At 37.2% G+C, this 19,573-nt stretch overlaps 1 protein-coding gene across 1 annotated transcript in view; it reads right to left on the bottom strand.

Annotated features, from left to right (window-relative positions):
- Positions 1 to 19,573, bottom strand: part of LOC110452145 (potassium channel subfamily T member 2-like) — a 56,790-nt gene that overhangs the window by 17,036 nt on the left and 20,181 nt on the right. The window contains exons 4-18 of the mRNA XM_021500505.1: positions 16,099 to 16,181; positions 15,245 to 15,341; positions 14,706 to 14,798; positions 13,124 to 13,229; positions 9,878 to 9,958; positions 8,974 to 9,060; positions 8,409 to 8,512; positions 7,895 to 8,081; positions 7,240 to 7,404; positions 6,548 to 6,684; positions 6,315 to 6,378; positions 4,356 to 4,464; positions 1,790 to 1,898; positions 761 to 910; positions 14 to 216 (exon numbers count right to left, since the gene is read on the bottom strand). Of these exons, the coding sequence (XP_021356180.1) occupies positions 14 to 216; positions 761 to 910; positions 1,790 to 1,898; positions 4,356 to 4,464; positions 6,315 to 6,378; positions 6,548 to 6,684; positions 7,240 to 7,404; positions 7,895 to 8,081; positions 8,409 to 8,512; positions 8,974 to 9,060; positions 9,878 to 9,958; positions 13,124 to 13,229; positions 14,706 to 14,798; positions 15,245 to 15,341; positions 16,099 to 16,181 (1,775 nt within the window). The remainder of the gene's footprint in view (positions 1 to 13; positions 217 to 760; positions 911 to 1,789; positions 1,899 to 4,355; positions 4,465 to 6,314; positions 6,379 to 6,547; positions 6,685 to 7,239; positions 7,405 to 7,894; positions 8,082 to 8,408; positions 8,513 to 8,973; positions 9,061 to 9,877; positions 9,959 to 13,123; positions 13,230 to 14,705; positions 14,799 to 15,244; positions 15,342 to 16,098; positions 16,182 to 19,573) is intronic.

Here is a 19,573-nt window from a genome sequence, read left to right on the forward strand (position 1 = left end):
GTAAATATCATACCATATTTCTTTTCTCTCTCAGTCTTCGTCTTCTCCTTACTATCATCCTGAGTTTTGATTTTAGAGTATTCCTCCTTTGTTATGCTCATGTAGAAACAGAAGTCTGTTTTCTTGAGGTAACAGTGCATGCCTGGGTTGAGCTGTAGCCGAGGCTCCCCCGTCACATTCTCCACATCTAGGATCCCTAGTAACGTAACACCATACCTGAAACAATGACAATTACATGTTACCTTAACCTTTCACAACAATAGCTGAACAGTGACAGTTTAATGTAACCTGGCTTGTTACAGTATAGTTTAATGTCATAACCTTAAGGGTAGTCGGGTGGGGCAGTGGTTTAATAGTTAGTGCACTCACCTTGCACCAAGGTAGCCCAGATTTGTGCCAATGATTGACAGTAGGAAAGGTATATGACTACTTGGGTTTTCTCGGGTACTACAGTTTCTTTCCATATTAAGACCCTGCTACGCACCTCCATATGGGGCCAACAAGAGTAATTGTTGTAGTTAAAAACTTGTTTTGTACCAGGTACCAGGTTATTGTAAAATATAAAAAGTTCAAAGTTTTGTAACCTTTGTCACGACATAGAAGCTGGAACACTATGTCAGTTTATGGTATCTTGATTACTTTGAAGTATATTGAGGAAAGAGCTTACAACCAACTAAATTCGAACAAGCTCCTTACTGAGGTTAAATTAAAGAAGGATTTCAAGCCCTGTTTATTAATCAGAAAAAGTAGCATGGCTTACCGTTTATGAGCGTCGGCTGATGCCTCAGTGAACTTCTTGCCTTCGTATTGACTGAAGAAGGTACTCTTACCAAGCTGGATGTGGTATATTTCATTTCCTGAGTGTTGACCATAAATCTGCTGCCACGTTTCTGTTGCTAAGGAGCCCTCACTGAAATAGTCAACAATGTAAACAATTGTAACCAAGGAACCATGGACAAATCATACAATATAAACATCTGTTGCTAAGGAGCCCTCACTGAAACAGACAACAATGTAAATATTTGTAACCAAGGAACCATGGACAAATCATACAATTCTGCTCTTGTGTTTTGTCCTGTTGTTCTGTGGCTATTGTATCACATCTGTTGAGCAAGGTGCGTACGACGCCTAACTTCTGGTGCAAAGGATGGTGAGATTTGATGTGCAGGTACATGAATTCGTCCAAATGAGTCTTTTTTCAGGAGAATACAATTTCCTATTTAGAGTACAAGCCCACATGTAGATTCTGATTTTTGTTTACTAGCATACAGTACCTATGTTATAATTTTAAAAATTTTAACTAGTCCCATCAATCTACATTTACCAGCCTTCGGCAAGAGAATTGTACACCCCTGAGATTACTGATACAGTAAAACCTCAATATAATGCCACTCGTTTCATATGCCAGCTCGTAACCACCAAAAAATTTCAATGTCCCCTTTTTCTGGTTTTGTTAAGAACTCCTTTATACATTTCCCTCAATTTATCACCAAACCCCTGTAATACGCCAACATTTATCTGGACAAATAGTGGCAGTATAATGAGGTTTTAATGTACAAGCACAATTCAATATATAATAACAAGCTTTAACCCTTTCACCCCTTGGTATCTTTAGTAGACTCTACCATACATTTATATTGGCGAGTCCATTTTGGTCTACAGTGTTGAAAGGGTTTATGACATAAACACTTAACTCATTCACCCCTGAAACTTCATAATGAACTATTCCAACCTTTGATTTGGAAGAGTTCAAATGTGTCTTCAGGGGTGAATGAGTTAATATACTTACTATCCTGTGGAAGTATGCATCAACAGTGACACCAGTGTAGACAGGCCGGGGTACAGACAGTTGTTGGCCAGTAGGACATACTTAAACTCGTCTTCACAGACCACATGTTCTACAACAGACGGGGGGATCTATTATACACAATATACTACAACAGACAGGCCGGGGTACAGACAGGTGTTGGCCAGTAGGACATACTTAAACTCGTCTTCACAGACCACATGTTCTACAACAGACGGGGGGATCTATTATACACAATATACTACAACAGACAGGCCGGGGTACAGACAGCTGTTGGCCAGTAGGGCATACTTAACCTCATCCTCACAGACCACATGTTCTACAACAGAGGGGGTATCTATTATACAAAATATACTACAACAGACAGGCCTGGGTACAGACAGTTGTTGGCCAGTAGGGCATACTTCAACTCATCCTCACAGACCTCATGTTCTACAACAGAGGGGGGATCTATTATACAAAATATACTCAACAACAGACAGGCCGGGGTACAGACAGCTGTTGGCCAGTAGGGCATACTTAACCTCATCCTCACAGACCACATGTTCTACAACAGACGGGGGGATCTATTATACACAATATACTACAACAGACAGGCCGGGGTACAGACAGGTGTTGGCCAGTAGGACATACTTAAACTCGTCTTCACAGACCACATGTTCTACAACAGACGGGGGGATCTATTATACAAAATATACTCAACAACAGACAGGCCGGGGTACAGACAGCTGTTGGCCAGTAGGGCATACTTAACCTCATCCTCACAGACCACATGTTCTACAACAGAGGGGGATCTATTATACAAAATATACTAAAACAACAGACAGGCCGGGGTACAGACAGGTGTTGGCCAGTAGGGCATACTTAAACTATGAACTATTCCAACCTTTGAATTGGAAGAGTTCAAATGTGTCTTCAGGGGTGAATGAGTTAATATACTTACTATCCTGTGGAAGTATGCATCAACAGTGACACCAGTGTAGACAGGCCGGGGTACAGACAGTTGTTGGCCTGTAGGGCATACTTAAACTCATCCTCACAAACCACATGTTCTACAACAGAGGGGGGCATCTATTATACAAAATATACTACAACAACAGACAGGCTGGGGTACAGACAGTTGTTGGCCAGTAGGACATACTTAAACTCGTCTTCACAGACCACATGTTCTACAACAGACGGGGGGATCTATTATACACAATATACTACAACAGACAGGCCGGGGTACAGACAGGTGTTGGCCAGTAGGGCATACTTAAACTCATCCTCACAAACCACATGTTCTACAACAGAGGGGGGCATCTATTATACAAAATATACTACAACAGACAGGCCGGGTACAGACAGTTGTTGGCCAGTAGGACATACTTAAACTCGTCTTCACAGACCACATGTTCTACAACAGACGGGGGGATCTATTATACAAAATATACTCAACAACAGACAGGCCGGGGTACAGACAGTTGTTGGCCTGTAGGGCATACTTAAACTCATCCTCACAAACCACATGTTCTACAACAGAGGGGGGCATCTATTATACAAAATATACTACAACAACAGACAGGCTGGGGTACAGACAGTTGTTGGCCAGTAGGGCATACTTAAACTATGAACTATTCCAACCTTTGAATTGGAAGAGTTCAAATGTGTCTTCAGGGGTGAATGAGTTAATATACTTACTATCCTGTGGAAGTATGCATCAACAGTGACACCAGTGTAGACAGGCCTCGGTACAGACAGTTGTTGGCCAGTAGGGCATACTTCAACTCATCCTCACAGACCTCATGTTCTACAACAGAGGGGGGATCTATTATACAAAATATACTCAACGACAAACAGGCTGGGTACAGACAGTTGTTGGCCAGTAGGGCATACTTTATCTCATCCTCACAGACCACATGTTCTCCAACAGAGGGGGGATCTATTATACAAAATATACTACAACAACAGACAGGCCGGGGTACAGACAGCTGTTGGCCAGTAGGGCATACTTAACCTCATCCTCACAGACCACATGTTCTACAACAGACGGGGGGATCTATTATACACAATATACTACAACAGACAGGCCGGGGTACAGACAGCTGTTGGCCAGTAGGGCATACTTAACCTCATCCTCACAGACCACATGTTCTACAACAGACGGGGGGATCTATTATACAAAATATACTCAACGACAGACAGGCTGGGTACAGACAGGTATAAGCTGCTTGGCCTTTAAAGTTAACAGAGGAGCAACATCCAGTCAATTTTACCATTAAGCGACTATGAGATTATTTGATGTACATCAAAGGATCAAAATAGTCTTCATGTCTCATCCACAAGGTGATTGATGCACATTGAGACTTGGTTTGTTGCGAAGACATATTCCAGGGGTGCATTGAGCGAAAGTGAACGTAACCCCTGGAGTATCAAGTATTGGGATCTGTCCAACAAATGTATTCTAATACAGAAGAGGGGATCAGTTAGGTCCCATGATCGTTGATTATGTCAATGTTTACCTTATTATTTTGGAACCTAAACCACACAAATTCCTCAGCATCTTTACCTGCAAATCTCACGTGCATCTTATTCTCAACCCTAAACAGCTGAATGTACTGCTGACACTTCGGGGCGAAATCCTTCACAGCCCAGGAGCGCAAAATAGTATGCTTATCCTGAAAAAGAAAAATGTGTGAGTGTAGTCAAATCAAAATAGTATGCTTATCCTGAACAAGAGGCCCAATGGGCCTGAATCGCTCACCTGGTATTAATCTCACACTTGTAATCTTAAAAGTGGACTAATGTACAGCTACAGGCAAAATATCTGTGTTTGATTCATTAGAATCTATTAAATGATTTAAGCATATGACGCCTGTGACCTCGAAAGTCAAACAATGACATTAAGTTGAACAGAGTTTATAGCCTTCCGTCCAAGCATGCTTCTGGCCAAATATCATTACATTAAATTTGCACCACTTTTACAAAATACCAAACTAAAGCATAGGACTTGTGTAGAGAGTATTGATATACTTTGCAAGTTCATAAAAAGTCTAATAGTTCCTTGTCTTGAAACATATCTGAACGCTGACACTGATGCTGTCATTGGACAAATTTAGTCGGCCATTGCAGGGACACAAAAATTTAGGTTGTAATTTTTTAACAAATAGTGGAAGTTTCTAAGGCATTACACAAATAAAATGAAAACATACCCTGCCTGTCCTGTCAAAAATATTCTATGAGGCACCATCGAATAAATCCTTTTATTACATTTTTCGCCAGTGAAATATCGGATTCTATCAACTTGATAAAACTGATATCTTTCACACTTTGACAAATATCGAAAGTGTGAAAATATCCCTTTTTGGTATTGACCAATCATAATAGTATAGATCTTCTATTCGCTGCATTCTAAGGCAATAATTTTTTGTTCAGATTCAAATGAAGCGACGGTAGAATAAGTGGTTGTCATGGTAAATCTTCGGTACACACACTTAAGTGTTTACATAAATATACAATAAATCACATATTTATAAGCAATAATACCAGAAAATAGCAGAAAACGTCGGAATCGCATTGAGTATCCCATTCAAAATGGGGCGCAGCCTTGTTGTCAAGCATGTATGGCGCAAATTATTACGCTTCTGATTCCAACCTTTTTTTAAGGTGGCTCGACACATCGTCATCAGCGTCCATTTTCGNATTACATTTTTCATGTTTTATGCTTTAACAAGAGGCCCAGAGGGCCTGTACTGCTCACCTTAATATGTTTAAATTAATTGGTATGAAGTAAAGATATAGCATTCCTTGGTAGGTGCTGTATGTACATATAAAATTTCAGAAAGATCCATCCAGTACTTGAGATCGAGCGAGAGAACAAACTTCAAACAGAGCCCAACCCCTATGCCCCTAGGGGTGTCATACCCACCGTTTATACAAAATTGAGTCCCCTTGGCCCAAGGATGCTCCAGACTAAATTAGGATAAAATCCCTTAATCCCTATGGTAGAAGAAGGATTTTAAAGGTTTTACCTCTATTTCCCCTATTGGGCCCCACCCTTCTGCCCCCTGGAAGACCACACACACTGCTTATACAAAATTGAGTCCCCTTGTCCCAAGGATGCTTCAGACTAAATAAGGATAAAATCCCTTAATCCCCTATGGTAGAAGAAGGGTTTTAAAGGTTTTACCTCTATTACCCCTATTAGGCCCTGCCTCTCTGCCTCCAGGGGGGTCAGACACACCGTTTATACAAAATTGGTTTTCCTTCACCAAAGGATGCTTCATACCGAATTTGGACAAAATCCTGTCATTTGTACAGAACAGGAAGGATTTTGAAGAATTTGCTATGTTTCCCCTATTGGGCTCCTCCTTTCTGTCCCCAGGGATGTGTGGGAGGGGGGGGGGGGGGCACACTCGCTGTTTATAGGAAATTGAGTCCCTTTTGCCCAAGGTTTTCATGAGTGCGCATCACGAGTGAAAAAATTTCAAAATATTTCCACATAATATCCTCTATTATCTATACTTACCGCTTTGTCCTTGTCTGTACAGTTACCAGGCGGCAAAACAAAACATGCCTCCGCCTTGTTTATCCTGCAAGGCAACAAACGTAGTCAACACATAAGGTGACAGACAACAACACATCATTGATCATATTATTGTGTTATATAAGTTTATGATAGAATTGCTATTACAGTTTGTACCTACACATGTAATAAACAGACCATAAAATTATGACAGGATATGCGTAAATAAATTTTACCTGCACCGTTTGAGGTCAATGTCCTTGAGAGCTGACCCCCTCATATAGATGACTCTGTTAGCCCATTTGGGGTCACGTATGATCATCTGCATACTACTGCCCAACTCGTTAGACCCGAGCAGTATTACCGTGTGCTCCTGAAATGTAACAGAAACTTTTCTCAGTGGTGTCCTGATTGATCATTAATGTCTATAATTAAACTATAAGAGTTGATTAAACTGAGGTTAACTAATACAATGTTCATGTACCTCAGATATTACCACACATCACAGTTCACGAGAATTCTTGTGCACAAGCTTTTTATTACGGACGAATGGATTCATACACAGACGGATGCACAGAAAAAGATACCTTTCGGAATTCCCGTCAAGAATATAATTTGGCGTCATAGTATCACTGGTCCTTGACTCCTTAAACAGTATGACGGATAGACCCCGATTGGAAAACATCAAACTAAATATTTTTTGTGCAGTTGAACTTTTGCCTTTTTCGCCCTTCGTAAAGAGGGCCAATTTACCACGACATTGAAAATAAGAACACAACATACCATACATAGAAATAGCATGTTAAGGGCGAAATTAACACTGAGCGAAAAGGAATTCTAACAGTAAAGGGGCGGAAATTGGACTTGGCTTAGTGTACAGTATTAATTTATAAACCCTCACTAAATGTGGGCTATACTTATAACCTACCTCAAGTTTAGGATGAGCATAAAATTCAGTGAGGAAATCCATGACGGCCTCGGAGGAGAACTGCTGACAACACACAATCACATGTTTGTTGCCTTCCGCCTCACGACGACTGTACACACCTCCGGCTCGTTGTCTTTCCATCCAGGTGGAGCCAATTACCTCTACCTGCACAGGTGCAAACACCACAGGTAAATTACATGTTTTTTTATCATATGACATGAATATTACATTATGTATTATTGCAAACAGTGGCATCAGAATTACAACAGCAGTTATGACTTAATGATTTAATGAAAGGTAACCCAATATCATCTTGGTATTAAATGTGATAAATACAATTTTTCATCCCCTTAAGGGTTGGATAGGGGAATCTCAACACAAGGGAAAGGTTCGTTAGTTGCAAAACAAAAGGCTTGCTGAGTGTATAACAACTAAAGAATCTTTCTCCTGAGGGTTAAGATTCTCCTGAGGGTTAAGATTCTACAAAATTTTGTGGAGTGGAAATGCTTAAGGTTTTTTATATTGAGTATATTAGTACGAAAATATCTACATGCAATTATCTATTTGTACATTATATATATTTGACAAAAGTTCATAGCCACTGGCAATGGGAACATGCAAGAATTTCCACTTGTACATTAGCCTGGTTTCGTACCTGACGTGGGATGAAAGCGAAGGCTATACAAATCATCAGGACCATGAACACCTGACCGAGCCAGATATCTGGGGAGATGTCTCCGTAACCGACGGTGGAAAAGGTGACGATGGTGAAGTAAAACGACTCAAACATGGTGAGAGGGGATTCCAGACTGGATCTCTGTATGTGCTGGACTCCACACACCCTGTAACAGCACATCGTAATCATGAATGTTTCAGTGTTACAGATCCTGATCAGTGAACAACATACTTGAACCTGAAATTAACTGAACATAACATCAACATTACCCAATCTTTTTTTTCAATTGATGACCTTGACCTTGAACAGTTCCAATTAACCTTGACCTTTCACCAGTCCTCAGAAGGCAACTTTGGCCTTGACCTTAAACTGCACCAGTTAACCATGACCTTTCAACAGTCCTCAGAAGGTCAACTTTGGCATTGACCTTGAACTGCACCAGTTAACCTTGACCTTTCAACAGTCCTCAGAAAATTAACTTAACTATACTCACGTGGTGAAGATAAGACAAAAGAGTGTGACGACGAGGATAAACAGCTGTTGTGACAAAGTCACAGAGATTTCCTGGAACCTCTGTTTGGTGATGTGAAGGTCATTCTGAAACATAATGAATCACTGTTAAAGTACTAATAACAGACACCAATTTGAATGTATCATCAAACTTTAACAGAGAAGTAATTAGAACAGTCATCTTCTATAGAGGGTCAGTGTTATTCCATTATACAATTATGAAATTATAGTAACAATGGCATTTACAGTTGACTAAAAAAAATGCACAAACTTTATATATTTTACAATAATTATGAAATAAGTTATTTCAACATATCTTAATGTGGGAGGACACCGGAGTACCCACAGAAAAAACCACAAGGCCAGGCAGGTGACCCCATACCTATTCACATCTGATCGGGGAATTTTACAGTTTTTTCACGGTAGATATAGATATGTGATCAGAATTTGGAAGGGTTATATAGTGACAATGCCATATAGTTGTAAATATATATATCTATATACTGCGGATCCGAACAAACAAATGTATATCCTTTGACTGAACATACAAACAACTTTTCCAGGGCAAACCTAGCCAGCCAACAGTTGAGGAAGGAGGGTACAAACAGGTTTCTGAACAGCAGTGGATAGCACACCTGTCAAAATCAATTCATTGAAGAACATCAATTGAGGGAACTATTTGGATCAATTTCATTAATTTACCTTGTCATGCTAAATCAGATTTTCATATTGAGATCTTTTGGGAAAAAAATATTTGCAGAAATATTATCACTATAATTGTGTATACATGTGGTATCTGAGGCTGATAATGACAAGCTTATTTTTCCAATTTTATAACACAAATTTTTTATCATGAAAATTCATTGCTTATAATTTTGTTGTTCATGGATTGTCATTCAATCAACAATATGATAAGACAGTCAAACTTCAATATTTCAAATTTTGCGGGACCATCGGAGAGATTTGAAACATGGCGACTTGTGAACACCTTTGAGATACTGTACATAGTGCGTAAGACCGAATGTTGATTGAAGGAACCCAAGGCAAGAAATTTAATTTGAAATCTATAAATATTGGATTTCATGTAATTAGAAAAATATGCTTGCATGTATTTATACACTGTTTGCATGCTTACACGATTAGAATTACACCCACACATTTCAACATTCATTATACAGAAAATTACTGTGATTTATTAGTTGTAATATTAAAGATTTCCAAACCATCAGACCATTATTGCAGTTCAAAATAGTGAGAAATTCAACTCATAAAAGTGTGATTCATAAACGGAATATCAGTCGTGTTATATAAGGGAGAAAACCTGGAGTTTTGTTTTTCCAAGAAATTGGAAACTCCCACTGAGTTTCATTTAGGAAAATTTTACTGTATGATATTGTAAAGCACTTATGCTAAATGGCAGAAACAGTAGGTGTTTCCTGTTAGGATATTTACCGTGAAAATGAGAGGTGCCGAGCAAAAAAATTCCAGGATAAACCTAGACTGGAGCATAGTGTCAAATCTGGACTGGTTTCCCTGTAAACAGAACTCATACATATATTTGTGGGCCGACACAGTTATTATATATGTAGTGTCCTAAATACTGTATACCTGGACATTTTCACTCAGTCAAACTTTCACCCTTCGCCAATGAAATCAATTTTTGCCAAGTGTTAACCCTTTCACCACCGTAGACCATATTGGACTCATCCAGATCAATGCATGGTAGAGTCTACTAAAGTTACATAGGGGTGAAAGGGTTAACTTTCACCTTCACATGTAATTACTATGTTTACTTTTATTTACTGTAAGGATAAATAAAGACAAAAAAGTCAAAAAATTAAACTGCAGCGAAAATTCCCGGTATACAGTATAACCTCAAAGCTTAACAGGATAAGTCCTGAATCAGTAGAACTTGGATATAACTGACAAGGGAAATCGTGAGGATGTTTTGATAACTTGATTGTGACCATATTAATGTTGAGTGTTATAAAACAACTTAATTTGGGCTATTCCCCCAATGATATTTTTTAGATCATATCATATAACCTTAAAAGTAGACAACACAGAAAGTGATAACATTGTATACCGCAATATTTGTTATGGTATTTGGATTTCTAACATCTGATTGGTCGAAGTTATTCAGCAATGAAAATTCAGAAATTAAGCACAGCATTGTGTTCTGAGCAAAGTTCTTTGTTTTTGTCAAAAATGAAAAAAATATTCAGCAACTTATAAATGAAATGTCTTTCCTATCTTTTTGAATTATAAACAAGGCAGGATATTGCAAGGCAATCCATAGTCCTCCAACGGTAATGATTTCTATATTTAAATAAAAAGTAAACTTATATCAGGAAGCATAGGTCACAGTGAAGTCATGGTGACCTTCTTCATGCACTCAGCCATCCCCAGATGTCCTTGTACACCAAATCTGGTTACTCCAGGTGAAATAGTATAGAAGATATGCCCAGGACAAACATTTTCAAAAGTAAAGGTCAAAATTCAAGTCATAGATCACAGTGACCTAATTCTTGCACTTTGCACTCCGCCATCCCCAGATGTCCTTGTACACCAAATAATAGTATAGAAGATATGCCCTGGACAAACATTTTCAAAAGTAAAGGTCAAAATTCAAGTCATAGATCACAGTGATCTAATTCTTGCACTTTGAACTCCGCCATCCCAAAATGCCCTTGTATACCAAATCTGGTTAATTAACTCACTCCAGGTGAAAAAGTTTAGAAGATATTCCCTGGACAAACTTTTTCAAAAGTTAAGGTCAAAGGTCAAAGCATAGGTCACTGTGAGGTCATAGTGACCTTATTCTTGACTCTGCACTCCGCCATCCCAAGATGTCCTTGTACACCAAATCTGGTTACTCTAGGTGAAATAGTATAGCAGATATGTCCCGGACAAACTTCTTGGACAGAGGGACGGACAGAGTGGAAACCTATAGTCCCCCCTGGGAACCGGTGGAGGACTTACTTTAAGGAATATAACCATGATCATTTTTGGGGTTATAAGGTATATACCTTAAAACTGTGTACCCTTTTGTGCATAAACTTTGCATATTATTCCAAAAATATTCAAATTTATATCATGGTACTCAATTTCAAGGGGAAAAAAATTAAACCACAATTATCCAAACTGAGGTGGTTACCATGGCATACACTGACAACTGAAAAGTCTTGAATCTTGTGCACATTACTCACGCAAACTAAAACAACATAATCATCAACAAATTAGTGAACGGCAATTTTTTTTTACTTTATACAAGGTATACAGGCCATGCTCTTAAAATCAGCCATTGACTGTAGGAATCAAGTCAAGTAAAACAATACTGCTATTAAATCATATGCCTTTCCTGTGTATTTTGAGAATTGCCAACTTCCTTAATACGGAAAAATTGAAGGCATATTGAAGTATTCATTTTTTGCTTTGTGTGATTTTTTTCCAAGTCTTACTTGTTATAAAGCATCTTAAACAAAACTATAAAATTGTGTTCAGGTGGAAGCAAAATTTCAAAAGTCTCAAATTGTTAAAAAAAATATATCTAAATCTAAGGAATGTTTGGGCCAAAATTTCATCCATGGACCATTTATAGTAAGGAGAAAAAAACTTTCCAACACCAGTGGCTATTTGTACAAAAATACAGAGGAATAGATCAACTGTATATGTATGTACAAATAGTAATTGGAAGTCTGTGGTTTGAATTCGTCTGACCTAGTGGCATTTTACTCAAAACACTCTTTTTGATTTTATTTGTTTCTATATTTCATCTTTATTTTTCACAAGAGATCTACAGGGTATGGTTTTTCTTTTCAGAAATTATTTATTAAAACTATCGATCGTCATACTGTTAAAATGTTTCCAACTCACTGATACAGTCTTAGGTAGTGTTACTGGGATCCATAACCATCATTCATTCTCAAACAAAATCTTCTCAAATAACAATTGAAGATGGATTCCTGCTGGTTTTCAGCATTATTTAACAAATTACAAAAGAAACAAGGTAATACGGTCATTTTAATACAATCAAAGAAGGTAGAAATTTTTCATCTATAACAAATGTACTACCAAAAGAAACAGCAATTTTAAAATATTTTTTAGTGTTTTCTTCAAATTCCGTTGTTGATGTCAGGAATATTCAAAGTGAGGCGGAATTATGTTGACCTATTGGGGTCATGTTATTGTTTGTGATGTCATGAATAATCAACTTCATCACATGTCAGGGTCAGTCAGGGTCACAGACATCATTAATGATCGCCATCCGGGCTTCATATGCAAATGTGAAATTTGTGGACAGTATATTGTATTTATACTGTCGCAAATTATTTTGATTGATGAATCAAATGTCGTGTTACATCTCAAATGAATAAGGATGGTTCATAATTCAAATAGCTAAAAGCTACCATACAGTTGTTTATAGATATGTAATGAAAGAATCAGGTATTATATTTCTTAAGTTCTGCATGGTCCCCTCTATTCTAAATGCTGATTTTTCTTATATCTACACAAAGAAATTGCATGGTTCAGGTACAGCTTACAACTCAACATAATCCAATGATATTTACTTATATATCATACAGTTTGTGTCAATTCCTTTTTAAATTCATAACTATAAGAAAAGCATGACAACGTTATGTTTAAAAAATACTTAATATTAGCTGGAATCCATCTTCTAAAGAAAAACAATCTCACCTTTGCTATAAAAATGAAAATCAAGGCCTTTACAAAAGTGGCCATGGAGAGTACTACCTGTACAATCCACAGGGGTAGGGGGCGGTGTACCCACAGCAACACATGCCTGTCAACACAGCCACAACACATAATAGCACAACCAAATCAAGGTAATAGAGCACAACCAAATCCATCTTCGCTAGCCAAGTGTTCGCTTCGTATACACTCCACTTACCTTTGGCAGATACAGCCGTGTTTTCATAATTCCCTCCATGGCCACCTAGCGGATATACCGAGTTATTGCTCTTCTCTCAAAAATTGTTTAACCAATCAGAATGACCGTTACATACACACTCCATCGGCGGTGTTGGCATAAGCATGTGCATGTCGAGAGCAATATGGAAACATTCAAAATGAAAGAGATCGCAAAGCGTTTTAACATTAAGCATCTGAGGGAAATTCAAATACTAGGATTGCAGGCTATTTACACGTGAAAAGATATTTTCGTGGCAACTAAAACTGGTAGCGGTAAATCAATGATTTCTGAATGTGTCCCGGTCATCTATCCAAATGCCATCGTTGTACAGGGTGTCTCCATTACTGTTTACCTACGTCAAAAGCGCCATATGTAAGACGCAATTTCATTGGATACGAGCGATTGGTGCCGCACGAGAATTTGAAGGCTTGGAAAACACGTCTGTATCCGCCAAGGGTAAGTGGATTGTATACGAAGTGAACACTTGGCTAGCGAAAATGAACCAAATCAAAATAGTGAGTTTATAGTAAATAACAAAATCAAAATAGTGGGCATAACAAAATCAAAATAGTGGGGGTTAATACATAACAAAATCAAAACATAAGGTACATTGTATACAACAAAACAGAACATAGTAAAACAAAATTAAAACATCAAAATCTATAGAATTGACTAAATCAAACATAAGGTCTATAGCATAACAGATTCAAAATATAGAGTTGAAACATTAAAAAAAAAAAGTCTATGGCATAACAGAATCTTGCATAAAAAAATGAAATATATATATGGTCTATAGAATTAAAGGAATCTAACATAAGGTATATCCAGGGGTGTACAATTCCACTAGCCCAACTCTTGGGGCTAGCAATTTTACATCAGGACTACTGAAAATTTTCAACGTTTAAAACGAATATCTAGAGCTAGATATTTTTCAGAGCTGCTTGCAATAAGGTGTAATGCACAACAATATCAAAACATGTATAATGTATCTATAAAGGAATCCAACATAATGTGTAAAGCATAACAGAGTCAAAACATAACATCTACACATAACAGTCATCTAACAATACCAAATTAACCCTTTCACCCCTACGTAACTTAAGTAAACTTTACTATATGCATTGATCTGGATGAGTCCATTATGGTCAACAGTGGTGAAAGGGTTAACAAAATTGAAATCATGCAGTCTTTGGGAGAGGTGGGCACATGCCGGGCACATGGGGTCTAGATCTACTTGTGTTACCTGCTGATCTAGACAACAGGTGAGGCTATATCTAGAAACACACATTTAGGAAGCCTAGTAAATAATACACACAACTACAATAAACAAGGTTGCAGTATAAATACCAGTTGATGGCCGCGGAAGAGTGTACCATACCATCCTCTGTATTTGAAGGGTTGACATCAGGTAGTGAATTGTTTAAACATGCCTCACCCCCACTGTGACAACAGAAACAGGGATATTTAAATTAATTAAATGATATACAGTATAATGGGAAATTTTCACCCAGTCAAACTTTCGCTCTTTGCCAGAATAATCCATATTCACCAAGTGCTACTTTCACCCTACACATATAATTACTATGTATATCATGTTGTTTACTTATGTTCACTGTTATGATAAATTCGCCTCCTAACCATGGGCGACAAAATGCTAAAAATTGAACTGCAGCGAAAATTTCCAGATATATATAGTAATGGCCATTTTAGCACCTGACAATTTTTCGGTATTTACCAAGGTCATTCCTTGTTACATAATTGTTGTAAAATGAATAAAATTTACATTACAAACACTTCACTGGTCGTGCATATGAACCTGGCTACAATCTATGTTTACCAACTTGGAGGGAATGCTTGGAAAGATGTAGATGAAAGTTTGTACCTACCAATGGTATGTAGTGTGGTTGTCAAGTTGAACTCGGAGGATGTAGAGTAAACACATCACGCTCTTTATTGTGATGTCAAATATTGTACCTATTAATCCTGTGAGTGAAGATAAAAAACAATTAAAATTCAATAAGATAGGTACAATCACTGGTTACACTGATCAATTTCATTTATTACCCAGATTTAACCCTTTCATCAAAAACAGGGATTTAAAAGGCTTCCTACTGACGTAAAATAAACCCAAGTAACATATAACGTCTTCACAATACACTGATATTAAGTTTGCAGAGCTGATGATCTTCATAAGATATTACAATAAAATTAGTTACTGTATGAAATTTTGAAGTGTTACATTCTATAAATAAAAAAATCTTAAATTTGTCAGAGAAGCTGTCATCTCAAAGTTAATTTTGTGAGGGAATGTGTCGATGAAGGTGAATGTTAAGCAAAAATCTTTAAAATATGATTGATGTTAAAATAGTTGAATAGTCATCCAAGAAAATTCAAAATGCTATTACTGTATGATTCTTAACAACAAAAGACCCAAGAGGCCTGTATTGTTCACCAAAAACTGAATGGTTATGGCAAAAAATCTTAAATACCCTGTAAATATGCTTTGAAGCTTTAAACAGCTCTGGTCTCTGACAAAGAATCTTTAACAGAATTTCCCAACTCTTAATTGTATATGATCAAAGGAAATTGACTTAATTGTTTTTTTAAAAAAGGTGCACATATAGAATTGTGAACGGAACAATGAATGAGATAAATTAGATTATACATCAGTGACAAGTAAGTTACATTAGCATTAACTTCTAAAGTGAAGGTCAATTAAAAGTAGGATTTTAGTACTTACTGGCCTTTGAGTTCCTGATGATGATCTTGCGTAGCCGGCCACGGAATGATACCTCGTGACTGAGGTCCTTGACAGGAGCGGAGCTGGAAATTTACAGTCAGGTTTCAAATATACATTCTTTTCAAAAGTTCATAATTTTTGATGTTTTCGATCATCACTGATGATCATTATGTGGTTTGTGATATCTGTAGTGGTGTCGAAATGATTCTGGTGTTAAAGTTGGTACCCAAAACATGTTAAATCAACAACAGGTGAACACTCCAGGAAGTCAAACAGAATATTCTTCAGTGCCAAAACTGTTTTCTTTTCTTTTTTTTAACAATTTCATCATATTTTTAATGTTACATATGTACACCTCAAATTCACATGAAGTTTCTCTGCCTATTATTTAAGTATTGAACTGCATTCGATTGGCATTTATGGTCAATATGAATGCCAACTCAAACATGACATATTCTGCAAAGACACTCCACAAAGCACACAGTATGCGCACTTCATGTTCCATCACAACTCCTAGGTAACTCCCTGTGGTGGACTTGGGATAGTTTGTTATGTTAATTGTTGGTAGAAAACAAATTATTACCGTACATGATATTTTTCAAAATGGTGTGTCATAGGCTCATAGCCACCATTTTTAATTTCAAATCAACCTAAAAAAACTCTTGTGTAGGTTTTTTTCTGGTCATTGCTACCGATTTTCATTTAAATCAGACAGGCAGAACATGAAAATAATAATAAAATGTGCTTTAAACAATGACTATGTGCCTGCCATCTCGTCGATCAGAGAAACAACCATTCTTGGTTAACATCATTTCAGGATAATTTCCTTTCAACTTTGAAAAAAATCCTATCAATGATATTCAAAAAGAAATACTAGATGTCATAAGTTTCTGTAGGGCAGACAGTAAATACTGCACAGCAAACACTGTCTGTTACTTGATGCAAACAAAGCTTGATAACTAAAGGTCATGACATCCTGACCCCTTTGTCGGATGATCTAAATATCTCACAAATATGCAGTCATAAAAATACAACAAATACAAACATAAACACAAGTTCCATTTGACACCTGAACATTTCTACTGTATGATAACCCTGCAAAAATATTATAAAACCTGCTACAATTTCTTTAAACTTTTACTAGTTTTGTGGCTCTTTTCTGCCCTTTGCAGGTAAATAACTCAGAACTATAACTTGTTGTTCAATGTTTTTCAAGTGCCGCAGATCATATACATGAAAAAGAAAAGATAGAGGACAAAAAAAGTACAAACTAGAACTTTACACCAGTCCTCAGCTTCTTCAGCATCGTGATGTTGTGTTACAAGGACACTTTGTGTCGCAGACAGCTATCGTATTCCAAATTGTCACTAAACTGTTTGCCTTTGAATTCACACACAGTTGAACAGAACATATAAAATTTACGTAAGCACATACATTTATCTAACCGACAATTACATGAGATCTTTAACTGAAATTCACATGTCGTCAGACGTGAATGAACACAAACACAGATATTTTTAATACAGTTGTAAAAATATTCTGAAATATTTGGATATTTTTAGCAGTCCTCAAAAGTTTCAAGAATGAGTCAGTAGATATATTTATTAAATCTAAAACACCACTACTCTAGCATGTGTGTGCAGTTTCTACGATCTATCTCTGTGACCAGGTCATAGCATGATTAGGCTTCATAGTTTACCAATCAAATTTTCGTTGTTTTTAGTTTTTTAGCATCATCAATCAGATGAAAAACAAATTTGTATTTCAGTTAACACTTTATGGGCAAAAAATTGACTAATGTAATGTTAATCATTAGCCGTTTAAAGTGACAGAACTAAACTGACATGAATTTGTTTAGATTCTCATCAGCTTGACGACAATCTATGCAAAATTTTAATCCTATCATATCTATTAAGATTGAAAACAAAAACATGCATTTCATGGTATTCAAGTTGTTAACCCATAGATAATGTACAAAAATATTATTATTTTTCTGTAATCATTGAGAAAAAATCAAATTGGAATTTGAGTTGGTGTAGCGTTAAGCTGACAGAGTATTGCTATAATGGGCATGAACAGACACATTCTATAAGCAAAATGTTTAACTCATTCACCCCTGAAGACACATTTGAACTCTTCTAATTCAAAGGTTGGAATAGTTCATTATGAAATTTCAGGGATAAATGCGTTAAAAGGTATAAGTGGTATGATCAGTTTAATTTTTCATGCTGATATATATCATGTTACATGTATACCTGTATTGCATTCAAGTGAATAGACTTTAAAAAAAAACTATTTTTAAATCTTGATGCAAACAAACCCAAACATTAAAACGTTTAAATATCACATACAGTTAGATTAAGTAAAGTTATATCTATTGTGGATACAGATACATAAATCATCATAAAACTGGAAACTTTAAACAAGAGGCCCCAAAGGCCTGTATCGCTCAATTGGATCTTTGAGCAATCATGGGTATTCAGAAGTTGTTTTAAGTTTTTCATACATTTGATGCCTGTAACCTTGAGAGTAGGTCAAGGTCATTTATCTGAGGAAAGCTTATAGCACTCCGTTCTAGATACCTACTGGCCAAGTATCATCGCCAGACTAACAGTTGGACAGTCAGCATGATAGCATTATAATGCTCTGCGTGTAAACAATAAACAAGAGGCCCAATGGGCCTGCATCGCTCACCTGGTATTAATCTCACACTTGTAATCTTAAGATTTCATAAGAACCTATTAAAAGATTTAACCATATGACGCCTGTGACCTTGATTGTCGAACAAGGACATTAGGTTGAAAGTGGATCAAGGTCATTCATCTGAACTAACTTGGTAGTCCTTCATCCCAGCATGTTACAGGCCTAATTTCAGTACCCTGGGCCTTTTGGTTATTGAGAAGAAGTCGTTTGAAGATTTTAAGACACCTGACACCAGTGACCTTGAAAATGGGTCAAGGTCATTCATTTGAACAAACTTGGTAGCCCTTCATCCCAGCGTGCTACAGGCCCAATATCAGTACCCTGGGCCTTTTGGTTATTGAGAAGAAGTCGTTTGAAGATTTTAAGACACCTGACACCAGTGACCTTGAAAATGGGTCAAGGTCATTCATTTGAACAAACTTGGTAGCCGATCATCCCAGCATGCTACAGGCCCAATATCAGTACCCTAGGCCTTTTGGTTATTGAGAAGAAGTTGTTTGAAGATTTTAAAGACATCTGACCCAAGTGACCTTGAAAGTGGGTCAAGGTCATTTATTTGAACAAACTTGGTAGCCCTTGATACCAGCATGATACTGGTCAAATATCATCATCCTAGGCCTTTGGTTACTGAAAAGATTTTTTTTAAAGTAAAAAGTTGACGACGGACAGACGGACGAAGGACGACGGACGACGGACGACGGACGCCACACCATGGCAGAAGCTCACTAGCTAAAAACACAATAATTGCTAAGTTTCTACAGTGCCTCTAAAT

This window comes from Mizuhopecten yessoensis, unplaced genomic scaffold (genome assembly GCF_002113885.1).
Source record: "Mizuhopecten yessoensis strain PY_sf001 unplaced genomic scaffold, ASM211388v2 scaffold6443, whole genome shotgun sequence".
In the NCBI taxonomy this organism is placed as follows: Eukaryota; Metazoa; Mollusca; class Bivalvia; order Pectinida; family Pectinidae; genus Mizuhopecten; species Mizuhopecten yessoensis.